This window comes from Echiichthys vipera (assembly GCF_963691815.1).
Source record: "Echiichthys vipera genome assembly, chromosome: 4".
Classification (NCBI taxonomy): Eukaryota; Metazoa; Chordata; class Actinopteri; order Perciformes; family Trachinidae; genus Echiichthys; species Echiichthys vipera.
The window spans coordinates 2,737,252-2,749,392 of record NC_139829.1 but is presented as its reverse complement, the minus strand read 5'-3'; the positions used below and the strand labels follow the sequence as shown (position 1 = coordinate 2,749,392).

Genomic DNA, 12,141 nt, shown 5'->3' with positions numbered 1-12,141 from the left:
CGTTTTCCCCATTACAAACCCAACATGATTGTTCCCAGCAGCATCTGTGACTCTTAGATATATCACTGCAGCAACAGCTTTGGTTGGTTTGGTTTCTGTGTGTTTTTCAGCAAGTTGACAATAGCTAAGACTGTAGGCAGGGACTTTATACCATCATCTACATAAAAGTCACGCATCACAAAGTGCTTTACTTCAGGGTCGACATGGTGCTCGCTGACCTGTACAGACTGTTGTAGGCCATGTATAGCCACAGCAGGTGAGGGGCTATTACCGTAGATGTGGACCCTCATGTGACAGTCCACAACGTCTTTGGAGAGGTTATTGTGTTGAAACCAAAGGAAACGTAGGAAGTTCCTGTCAGACTCCTTCACCAAAAAAACAATAGAACATCTGTTTTATATCTGCTGTAAAGGCAAATAGCTTCCTTCCTGAAGCGGATCAGTACACCAAGCAGTGTGTTGTTCAGGTCAGGCCCGGTAAACAGCACATTGTTGAGCGATATGCCGTTGTATTGGGCACTTGAATCGAACACGACTCAGATTTATTTGGGTTTCTTTGTGTGGTAAACACCAAATGTTGGCAAGTACAGACATTCCTCTCCCTCTCTGAGAGGAGGGGCTAGCTCAGCATAGCCATTTTTGAACAGCTTGTCCATGAAGCTGATGAAGTGGTCTTTCATTTCAGGCTTCTTCTCAAAGTTGCGCCTGAGTGACATAAGACACTTCAGTGCTTAGGGCCTGTTGTCCGGGAAACGTTGAGGTGGACACTTGAAGGGTAAGGCTGCTACCCAACTTTTGTTTGAATCTTTCTGTAGTTCTTTGTTCATAATTTCCATGAAGGAGGCATCCTGAATCGATGGAGCCACCGGGTGGTCATCTTTGGTGCGCTTAAACAGTGTGCACCCCAGGTGGTCAGCATCACAGGAAGGTTTCTCCTCGGGACATGTGGGAGGGTGATTGTTGACCTAGACGTCACTGTATTTTTCCTTAACACACAACACGTTGGGCATGGATCAAAAAGAGTAGGGTGTTTAAGCTCCATGGTGAGACGCAAATTGGACATTAAGGGCGCACTCACACTGTTTGTCCGTACCGTGCCCCGTGCTTTAGGGTACTTGTCCCCCCCTCCCTCTCCACCCGCGGGCCAGGCCCGTTTGTACTCACACTGCCTGGGCCTCGCGCGAATGCTTCTTGCCTGCCTATACGTCATCACGCCGTAACCCATCACACACATTGATTGACGTCGTTGCGATGTGTCGCTTTGATTACAAATCTTTCCATAGACCTCTGAGTTTTTGTGCGTCTTGTCCGTCTGTTTTTGAACATTTTCATCCGACCAAATCTGCAGTAAACACTCCACCTCCACATCACACCAACGTGAACCTTTCGCCGCCATTGATTTAAATGTCCGTGCATGGTCTGTCCTTCTTTTACCTATGTCCGAACAGGTGCACATAAAATGATGTCGTAGGCCTCGTGCATGTGCAAACATGCTTTACAAAAGCCCACCTCGCCCAAATGGGCCGTGGATGGCAAGTGTATTGCGCCTAGACGCAGTACGCTTGCACTCACACTGGTCAAACTAACTAGACTTTAGCCGTGAAACGTCCTGGAGCACAGCACAGAAGGACAGTGTGAGTGCGACCTTAGTTCCATCCAAAGTGATGAAATGATAAAAATGACTTCCTGCACACCCTTTGGTTTAATTGCCACGTTATATCAACCCCAAGTAAACTGTTCAACGTCAAATTACTGAGCATGATGCCATTTCCTATTGACTTTCCACAGAAAGAACAGAGAGAAGCAGAGACACGTGGAGGAGAGAGGATACAGAAAAACTACAGATGATGAGACCAGAACCAGACTGATACAAACAGATAACAGCCTCACCAGTTGGCAGCTGGTCATACTGGAAACCAGCTGGGCGCCCTGGCAGCACAGGATGAATCCAGCCAGGTTAAGGAGCACACACACCACAGACAGCAGGACAAACACATTGACCTGGAGATGGAGGGATGGGGAGAAGGGAGGGGTGAAAAAGGAAGTGAAGATGGATTATTGTGGTTTGAACCCTTGTGCCCAACCATGTGGACATATTCTGGGGGGAAAAAAACATGATGTACACAAATGGCAAGAACGTGACAACAGTTTCTGTATGTTGTGGTGCAGCATGGACCATATGCAAACGCACAGAGGTAAGATGACAGATTAGAATATAGTCCAACTGAAATCACAAAAGTCATCGATTTGTGCAGTAAAAGCCAGTTAAATGTATTGTTAAATTTCTAGTCCTGTAAGGAGATATCAGAAATGTGCCCATCTCTCAAAGCCTTGGAGTGAGCAGACTTGTTTGACATCTTTATGTAAAATGTGCATACACACCAAGTACAGACATTTTACTGGTATGTTTTTAAGCTGTTTAATGTGCTACGTACAGCCGACCAGTTCATTAGCTTTCTAGCCTGCAAACTGATGTTAGCATTGCTATTTTCCCAGGTGGATGTTTGTTTGGCAGCTTGTTGCATCTTTGAGTATGTCCACATTAAGCCAGTTACATGGTTAAAAGCATCTTTCTCTTTATATCAGCCCTTCAACTAGAGTGAAATGTTTTTTCTCCTTCAAAAACAGCACTTTTCCAATATAGCCTACAGGGTGTAAAATTAAAGGCTGAATATGGAGAATGAGTAGAACACCTCCATCCAGTGTCTCAAGATCATAGTCGCAACAACAAAAAATAATTCCAGCAGTTGGGTTAACAGGTTGGTTAGACCCGGCCCAGTAGCCTACAGGAGATCAGAGTCTGTTTGAGCCTCTTTGAACCCATCCCCTCCAGAAAATTACACCATAAAAACAAGGATTAGAGGAGTTTGACTGAGAGATAGCGTTAGCCGTTAGCATTAGCTGTTACAACTAAGTAAACATGAAAGTTAGTTAACGATTGTTGTGGGATTTTTTGATGTTTGTAATTTATAATAAAAATCTTTATTATATATATATTGCCCTGTTTGTATATGGTGTGCCACATGACATGAGATAATCCCAGAGAGCACTGAGACATTTTTGACCTGTACATCCTGTTCCTGTAAAACCTTGTGGTGACCCTGTGAAGATTTTACCCAGCTGGGTCTTTGCCCTTGTGACCTTATCTGTAAGTTGGATTCCCCCTCAAAAGGAAGATGGCTACAAACTTATTTTTGTCTGCAGAGAAAAATACTTTGTCAAAAAAAACCACAGAGAAAAAGCCGATCCTGTCTGTTGATCTTTATTGAACAGATTCATTTCCACAACACGATCAAGGAGAACCATAGCCATATGGGCGTGCGTTTAATGGCGTTTCTCTCCTTTCTCTCAGTCCATGGAGTGAATGCTCGGCCTATATTGACTCTGGTTTTTGCCTGTCTCCGCTCACTCAGCTGCTGGGACAAATAACGCCCCCTTCACTGAGGCTCCGAAGCAGTTGAAGAAGTGGCAAACTCCATTTCACCCAGTGCCAGCCTACAGTAGCTGCACCCAACAACAGACAACCCTGCAGGGGCCCAGGTGAGGACAGTGCTCCATGTGCAATGCACCGGGGCCCTTGACGCCTCCCCTTACGCAAAAAGATTTCCCTCCACTACTAGAATCCACTCCCTTTCACCATCATCTGATAACCTGTGAACAGTTCCTTATGAAACAATGGAAAAGCTGACTGGTATTTCTCCACTTTCTCATACATCACAGTCATGGTGGTATGTAATCCCAGCTAACTCATAGATTTTCCCCTCCTTTTCTTCAATGTATGTTTATTTGGTTTCAGTAGTGATACTTTGTTCGTGAATTAAAAAAAATCATGTTTCTTTTTCTGTTACTTTTTTGTTATTAGCCCATTATTGTTTTTATGATTATTAATATTATTATTGATTCAGGGTATGGCAACTGTTATCCCTTTGTCAAACGACTATAAAAGATTGGGTGTAATGCGAAAAAACATTAATTTCTTTACGTTAGAATAATTTCTTATAAGTCCACGTTACTTTGTAATTTCTAAGCTTTTTTTGTTAAGTGGCAAAAGGAAGGAAGGAAATGTCAGGTTTCCATCAGCGGTAACATAACATGAGTCCTATTCAGCTGAAAGAACACGAAACGTTAAAAAATAAATAAGATATCTGAAACTAAACTTCAAACCACAGAGTTTCAGTTAGAAGCTCGAAAAGCGGTTTGTCAGCTGCTGTCACTCAGCCCCCCAGGAGCTGCTGCTCACAGACGGGCAGAAACACTCACTTCTAGGACTGCCTGCTGGCTAACGGGAGGCTAACGTGACCTGCTAAAGGGAATGTTGTTAACTACCGCAAATCTTACATCACTCAGTGCAGTGAAGCTTCATATGCCAAAGGGGGATGTTAGTTTTAAGTTGGATATTCAACAGATATTCACTCCTCAACTCCCAACTTAAAACTAACTTCACCCTGGTTCTGTACCATCTGTTTCAGAGCACCACAGAGCAGCGCAGGCATTTAAGTGGCTCCATAATGAGGCACATAAACCTGCACTGTCATTCAGTCCGGTAGATAACGTTCATTTAGGAACCAATACCATATAGGCCCTGTGTTTCAGTACCCAACCCTAATCAGAACAGAGCGGGTGTAGGCATCCATTTGCCACAGTTTGCTGAGAAGATGCACCTTTTCATTATGGGTGACGTGACTTCATTATGACTCCATCTTTTCCTTTGAGTAAGTTTGCCTCAACACAGTATATAATGTCTCCACTTCCTCCCACTGTACAAAAGTGAAGCCGAAATATTCCAGATACATTGCAGCCATCTGGTAATTTTGCAACCGGAGTCTGCGCAGTTGTGATGGGATGGTTCCCTTTAACAGACAGGAACGTGGAAAAGACCCAGCTCTATGGTGGACGGACATCTGTCTGCACCGGTTGGGGAGGAAGAAAAGGAGAGAGAAAGAGAGAAAAGACAGACAGATGGACAGAGAGGGCAGCAGACGCCAAGAGGATCAGTAAGATCAGGAAAGCTGGCTCCATCCTGGGGGTCCAACAGGAGTCTTTGGTGGTGGTGTCTGAGAGGAGGATGCTGTCTTAACTGCACAGTAGCCTGGACAACAACTCTCACCCTCTCCACCAGCTGCTGACCTCCAGCAGAAGCACCTTCAGCCACAGACTCATTCTCCCCCGGTGTAACACTGAACGCCGGAGGAAGTCTTTTCTTCCAGTGGCCATCAGACTTTATAATTCATCTCCCCCGGTCAGGTAAGGAACAGTGGTGACACTGTGTCCTGAGAAAATGTCACTTTATATAACTTTATATCGTCACTACATCACTTTATTAGTTGCACTGTAACTTAGTTCAGTAAGAAATGCTGCTACACTTTTAACACTGTTATAACTTATCGCTCCTTATCACTTATTTAGTTTGTACTTATTTTATTTCAATATGCTGCTAAACTGCACGGTTCGTATTGTTGTATAATGCATATACCTACGTTTAACCACAATGTCCATTGCACTCTGTCACATTAGTTATTGTTTGATTTATTTTATGTTAGCTTTCGTTTGATTTGATTTACGTTTTTATGCTTATTGTTAATCTGATCCTTTGATCTTTGTATTGAAACTGTTGCACAATAATTTCCCTCGGGATAAATAAAGCTTGACACAAAGACAGACAGACAGACACACTTCCAGAGATGCAAGCAACCACAAAGTAACAGTGACTATAGTGATGGGTAAAGCAATGTGAATGTGACTTACAAGTTATGGCAGTTAATACAGCAGAACAGCAAGAAACAGGCACAGCTAGAGTGACAGAACTTGGCAATAATAATAATTATGGTGGCAAACATGGAGTTGAATTAGTAACATGCATTGATGAGACATGATCATATGATACAGACAGAGAGGATAAAAGCTCAGAGTATCAGGAACAGGATTATCCCCCGGCAGACTGGGCCTATAACAACATAATTAAGCATGACAAAATTAGCTTAAAAATAAAAACATAGCTAAGGGCTCATAAGATCTAGCTGTGAACTGTATCAAAGAGGAAAGTTTTAAGTTTACTTTTAAATATGGGGACGATGTCTGCCTCCAGAAAAACAATAAGGACTTGGTTCCCCAGGAGAGGAGCTTGGTAGCTGAAGGCTCTGCCTCCCATTCTACTTTTGGAGACTCTAGGAACGACAAGTAGCCCTGCATTCTCAGAGCGCAGCGATCTAGTTGGGTAATACGGTACTATGGGCTCTTAAAGATACGACGGAGTTTAACATAAAAAAATTGCAGGTCATCCAGCCTGTGGGACACCGTGACTGACTTAAGTGTGTATGGAGGATTTGTCATTAACATGTACAAACTGAGATCTATCTGATAAATAAGACTTAAACCAGCTTAATGCGGTTCCTTTAATGCCAATTAGATGCTCCAGTCTCTTTGGCAGGATGCGATGGTCAATGGTGTCAAAGGCAGCACTAAGTACAGAGACAAGTCCTTTGTCTGAAGCTATTAGAAGGTCGTTAGTAATTTTTACCAGTGCTGTCTCAGTGCTATGATTCCTTCTAAATCCTGACTGGAAGTCCTCAAATAACTCATTAATATGTAAAAAGTCACACAGCTGATTGGCAACTAATTTCTCAAGGATCTATGCGAAAAGGAAGGTTAGATATAGGTCTATAGTTGGCTAGATCCTCTGGATCAAGACTGGGCTTTGAAGGTTTGAATCATTGTAGACCGTAAGGCCTCAGACAGGGGTGCTCTTCATGAGGTAAAGGTTTGAACCCATGTAGACCGTACGGCCTCAGACAGGGGCGTTCTTCATGAGGTAAAGGTTTGAAACCATGTAGATCGTACAGCCTCAGACAGGGGCGCTCTTCATGAGGTAAAGGTTTGAATCGATGTGGACCGTACGGCCTCAGACAGGGGCACTCTTCATGAGGTAAAGGTTTGAAACCATGTAGACCGTACAGCCTTGGACAGGGGCGCTCTTCATGAGGTAAAGGTTTGTGTCGTTCATTCAGTTTGTTTCCAAAGTTGAAGTTTCATACACTATATATCTATCTTTTCTTAATCTGCATCTTATTTATCCAATCATGAGCCATAGGGCGCACTCACACTGTCTATCCGTACCGTGCCCAAACAGGTTTTACGGGTAAAGCCTAGTTCGTTTGACAAGTGTGAGTGTAAAGCGTGTAAGCAAGAGTGTGTGCACGTGTACGAGCACGAGGCCTACGGCAGCTCTGACGACATTTTATGTGCGCCTGTTCGGACATAGAAATTTAAAAAAAATACGTTGGTGAGATGCGGAGCTGGAGTGTTTACTGCAGATTTGGCCAGATGAAAATATTCAAAAAACAGTCGGAAAAGACGCACAAAAACTCCGAGCTCTATGGAAAGATTTGTTAACAAAGCGACGCATCGCGATGACGTCAATCAATGCGTGTGTTACCTTAGCAGGTGATTTCACTGATGGCTTCTCCCCTTCTAAGGAGTGCTGATCAGTAGACACAGTCCTGAGAATTCTCCAGACTGTTGGCTCTCCATTAAACATGGTTGGGCATCCCAATGTGATTGGATTTTAATTTAACAGCAACACAACATTATAATCAATGCAATCACTGCTTTATAGAAGGAACCAAATCCCTTACCAGTAACAGCATGGGCCTTCTCCATGTTGTGAGGCCTATGATGCCGGAAAGAATGACCTGGAAACACATGGAGAAAATGGATTTCCATGGGATGCAACAGTGAGAGAACAAACACAACACAGAACTACAAAAACAGATAAATATGCACATATCTGACAAAATGTAATTCAAAAATCCAGGATTAGTAATACAAACACGAGTTGAACCATTTGGTTTGTGTTACTTTGAAGGAATCAAGCTCACATTTTCGAGCTCACAAGCTCATTTGTGTTTCTCTGCACTTTACCTTACATGCAGTAAACAGTCCAATATTTTGTAGTTTATGTAACAGTGCTTGAATGGTACCAGTACTCACTTGTACACTGAATACTTGTTATTACTGTATACCGACACTCTAATAAATGTAGGTTACACATGTTGTAGTTACACTAGCTGTTGGATGTAATAACTGTTTTCTCCTTAGATTCCCATACAAAACTTGGCTGTTTCATAGTTGCTTTCAGCTGTAGTCGTGTGACATGATTTTGCGGCTTCATAATAAAAGCTTTTAAATAACAAAAAAACAGGTGGCCTTTTTTGAAGAAGTCAAATGGAAAGAAAATGATCCCTGCATTAAAATCAGCATGTTGATAAAGACTTCATAAGCTACCTGTGTGTGTGTGTGTGTGTGTGTGTGTGTGTGTGTGTGTGTGTGTGTGTGTGTGTGTGTGTGTGTGTGTGTGTGTGTGTGTGTGTGTGTGTGTGTAGTTGTTGGCAAAGCCTTTGAGTGTGGATGAACACTCAACGCCCTCAGGCGTGACTTTTTTCACTCTGGAAAATGGCAGCGACAGCGCAACAAAAACTAGATACACTTCATAGTGTTAAAAGAGGATCAGAGGGTTTTTGGCAGTGTGCTGAATCAGAAGAGTTGTTGGAAAAGCTTTTGGTAAAATAAACAGAAGAAGAAATATGATCGTCATTTCCAGTAAGTGCTTGGCGCCAGTGTGTGATTTGAGAAAACACTTACTGGGGGAATTGAATGTACTGATCATGTCAGTACATAGAGCACACAGTGCACGGATGTCAGTACACTCACTGGGTGGGGGGGTGGTGGACAGGTGGACAGTGTGAGTGCGCCCTTCGACATTATTTTGTTGCCTACTTGGTAGTCACCTGATTGGTTGTTGGTGAAGTTCATCACCACACTGCAGGATCAAACACTGCTCAATCAATGATGACAGCTTATCTGCTGATACAGGACCAGTTTGTAATTTCTAACTACTATAGTTATGGTAGAACTTTGGCTGCAAGAACTGATCTATGGTCGGCAAATGTCTTGAAAACGGCATACATGCGCACACTAGCGACGGCATCTTCGAACCTGTCGCTGACATCCTCAGGACTCAGGTCATTCCAGCAATGAAAAGATAACATGTATCCTTTGTTTCCTTGTAAGTAATGTTGACTTCTCTGCTGAGTGTGTGAAAACTTTATTTAGCACGTAGAAGCAGTTCAAAGTAGACGAACTACACATTACTAACGTAAGCTTGTTAGGCCGACCAGAAACCAACCAGCAGTTAGCATTAGCTTAGCTGTCAGCCAACTACAGTTGTATGTACTGCCGTGGATAACTCATAGGAAGTTGACATGCAGACAGGCTTCACAGAATTTTGAACACAACATGTTTACTTCACTGACCTGTAGGAAATCTCAATGTTTCACTCTGAACTCCAAACATTTAAACATAACATTAACAGTTACCACAGTCTGTTACAGTACTTTTAAAGAGACACCTGTAACAAAAGACACACTTTGGCTATAACCATGGATATAAAGTTAATATTTGCACATTATGACTGTTTGATTAGATAAAATCAGCTGTAGACTGATACCGCTTTAACAGGCTGTGAACGCTCCTGCAGATGATGTATCAAGCTAAGTGATGACTGGAAACAGATTCTTTTCTGATGCAAGCCCTCTGTCCATTGGTGTTCGTGCATCACAAAGTGTGTAAACTTGCGACCATGTAGAGACAGAAATGATCGTGTGAATAAGATTAATATATAGGGGGGCACCGATTGCAATTTTGCTTGGCCAATACCGATTTGCTATAGTCTAACCTGCCTATACCAGTTTTTGCCAATTCTGCCCCCACTTACAACTATAATTCAAAGCATACAGAAAAATTTTTGGAACTTTTCTTTCTTTTACTGAACCCAAACTATAAAACTAAGTAGTATAAAATGTAACAGGTGAGATAGTCTAAAATTAATAACAGATTAATTACGGAGAACTGAAGGTACCTTTCAAATAATAAAATAAAGATCAAATAAAAAAATGCAGCAGGTAATGGGACCTTAAAAATATATAATCTGTACTACATTTCTTTTCAAAAAAAAAGTGCAACAGCTAAAAGCAGCAACTGAAGGACTAGAAAGCACCTTTAGGTTGTTGTTGTCAGAAGTTAAATGTAGTCACTTGAACATTAATGGTAGATTATTTTTTTTACAAATAGAACCATCTCTGTCCCCAGACAGACAGCTCTTTTTCTCATCTACCTGTTTCTGTTTACCGTTGTTGTGGAATCCGCTTGTCCCAGGTCAAAAGGTGCACCTGAATGCACCATGAAGTCCCGTCAGAGCACTATCGTTCATTGTTTGTTTACATAACTCACAGAGAAGGCAAACATGTTTCCACACCGGTGACTTTAGAGAAGCAGGAAGATTTCAAAGCTCTGTTGTATCTCTGTCATCTTTGACTACGGCGGTGGCCATGGTGTGTGGAAAAGCTTCAGGCTAATGCTAAACTAAGATTACGCCCAAGCTCCACGCTGCCGCTGGAAAGTGTGTATCCTATGTTTTTGGCTTCGTTCCTCCGCAGCTTACTTCTGCCTTGCAAATTTTTCAAACGTTTTCTCAAAATCTCACTTTGCTCCTTCACTAATGTGGCACAAATATAACACCATACGAGCGAGCAATACAAAGAATAGGGAGAGCCCACCGTGATCCAGAACAAAGCAGTTAATCAGGGAAGTGAAACGTTATTTTCAAAATGCAGCTGTAGAAAGTATCTCACTGTTTCTGTCCTCATTTAACTTCATTTCAACTGTACACGGTGAGGTGCGTCTCTCTCTCGCTAGATTGTTTGTTAAATTGCTTTGGAAGATGCAGAACAGGGAAAAACAAAACTGAAACTTATCAGAGATCCTTTATTATTTAGTTTGAGAAGAGGGTTCACTCCTACAAAAAACAACTAAAACAGAATTAAACAAACTGAAATTCTTTCTTTATTTTGTTGAGTTTGAAACCATAGAGTACCATACCATTTAACTTTGTTCTGTTTCTGTTGGAGAACATTATTTGGATCTTTTGGACAATTATTTCAAAGACATTTTCTGATGCCGAGTGTAGCTCATTGTTCAATACACTGATTTAAAGTTTGCATTGTGGCTCTTATTACTGCTGTATAATTATGGCTCTGATTATTGTATTTTAATTGTGATCCTTCTTTCTGGTGATTTTTAACCCCTTTTAAAACCGATTCATTTCTCCATGTGGGGATTGACCTTTAATACGAACCTAACCATTAAAGTGTCTGATTAAACACAGACTGGCACCCTAAGAAAAGAACATTCAGGCAAACCGCTACAGTGCGTTAGAAACGCATGAAAACCATGATTCCTTTAAATTGTTTTGTCATTGTGCATTGTCGCCAACTACACCAAATGCAAAAAGAGCAAATACTGAAAGAGGAGGTTAGAGGAGGGTCGCTGTATCTTTTGGTCATTCCATTTTCAATTCACAAACGGATATTAAAAAACATAAAATGAGTGGTTACTTGATTTTCATTTAAAAATACTAAAATTAAAATTAGATTGCAAGGCTTTTTTGTCAAGGTCAGAAAGGGATGGACAAAAAGGATTTGTTTTTAAAAATTAAAATCACCAGAAGACAAATGAAAAAAATGCCTGTTTTTTCATATTGTAAGACCAGAAGTTTCGGTTTACACAGTAACAGCGACTATCAGGACAAGTGGTGCTGTGTCGAAGAGGGATTTATGTTTCTTATTTGATATTTTAACTTGGTAACATATCAGTATAAGGTCCTGAGAGGTTTGACTGTTGGTAGTTGTATTTGCAAATTCAATTGGTTTTTTTTTCCAATGTGCTGAATTTTATGCCTGTGAATGTTCTCATTTGTCCAGGTCATCGTTATTCCCAAAGCAATTTCAGTCAAAGGCAACTGCCAAACAAATAACCAAGTCCAGTTGCTTTTGACTGAAATTGCTTTGGAGGTGCTGAATTATATCTTTATTGCTGCTGTTGTTGAAAGCTAAGTTAACATCAGCTTGTTGTTGTCGCCATAGCTACGGTAAACATTCAGGTAACGTAAGTGATAGGATGTCATGATTATATGGCTAAAATACGGAACGACAACCCATAATACTTTATTGCTTTACTAAGAGATACTATAAAATAAATGTTATGAGGAATAAGGTATATCTATATTACATATAAGAAGATACACAGAAGA

The 12,141-nt window shown here is 41.4% G+C and overlaps 1 protein-coding gene across 3 annotated transcripts in view; it reads right to left on the bottom strand.

Annotated features, from left to right (window-relative positions):
• fam189a2 (family with sequence similarity 189 member A2) overlaps positions 1-12,141 on the bottom strand; it is a 50,295-nt gene that overhangs the window by 31,573 nt on the left and 6,581 nt on the right. The window contains exons 2-4 of one of the 3 annotated variants that reach the window (XM_083911955.1): positions 7,631-7,687; positions 7,432-7,520; positions 1,890-2,000 (exon numbers count right to left, since the gene is read on the bottom strand). In XM_083911955.1, the coding sequence (XP_083768081.1) occupies positions 1,890-2,000; positions 7,432-7,520; positions 7,631-7,655 (225 nt within the window). In that variant the 5' untranslated portion in view covers positions 7,656-7,687. The remainder of the gene's footprint in view (positions 1-1,889; positions 2,001-7,431; positions 7,521-7,630; positions 7,688-12,141) is intronic. The other 2 variants (XM_083911953.1, XM_083911954.1) reach the window with 2 other exon arrangements.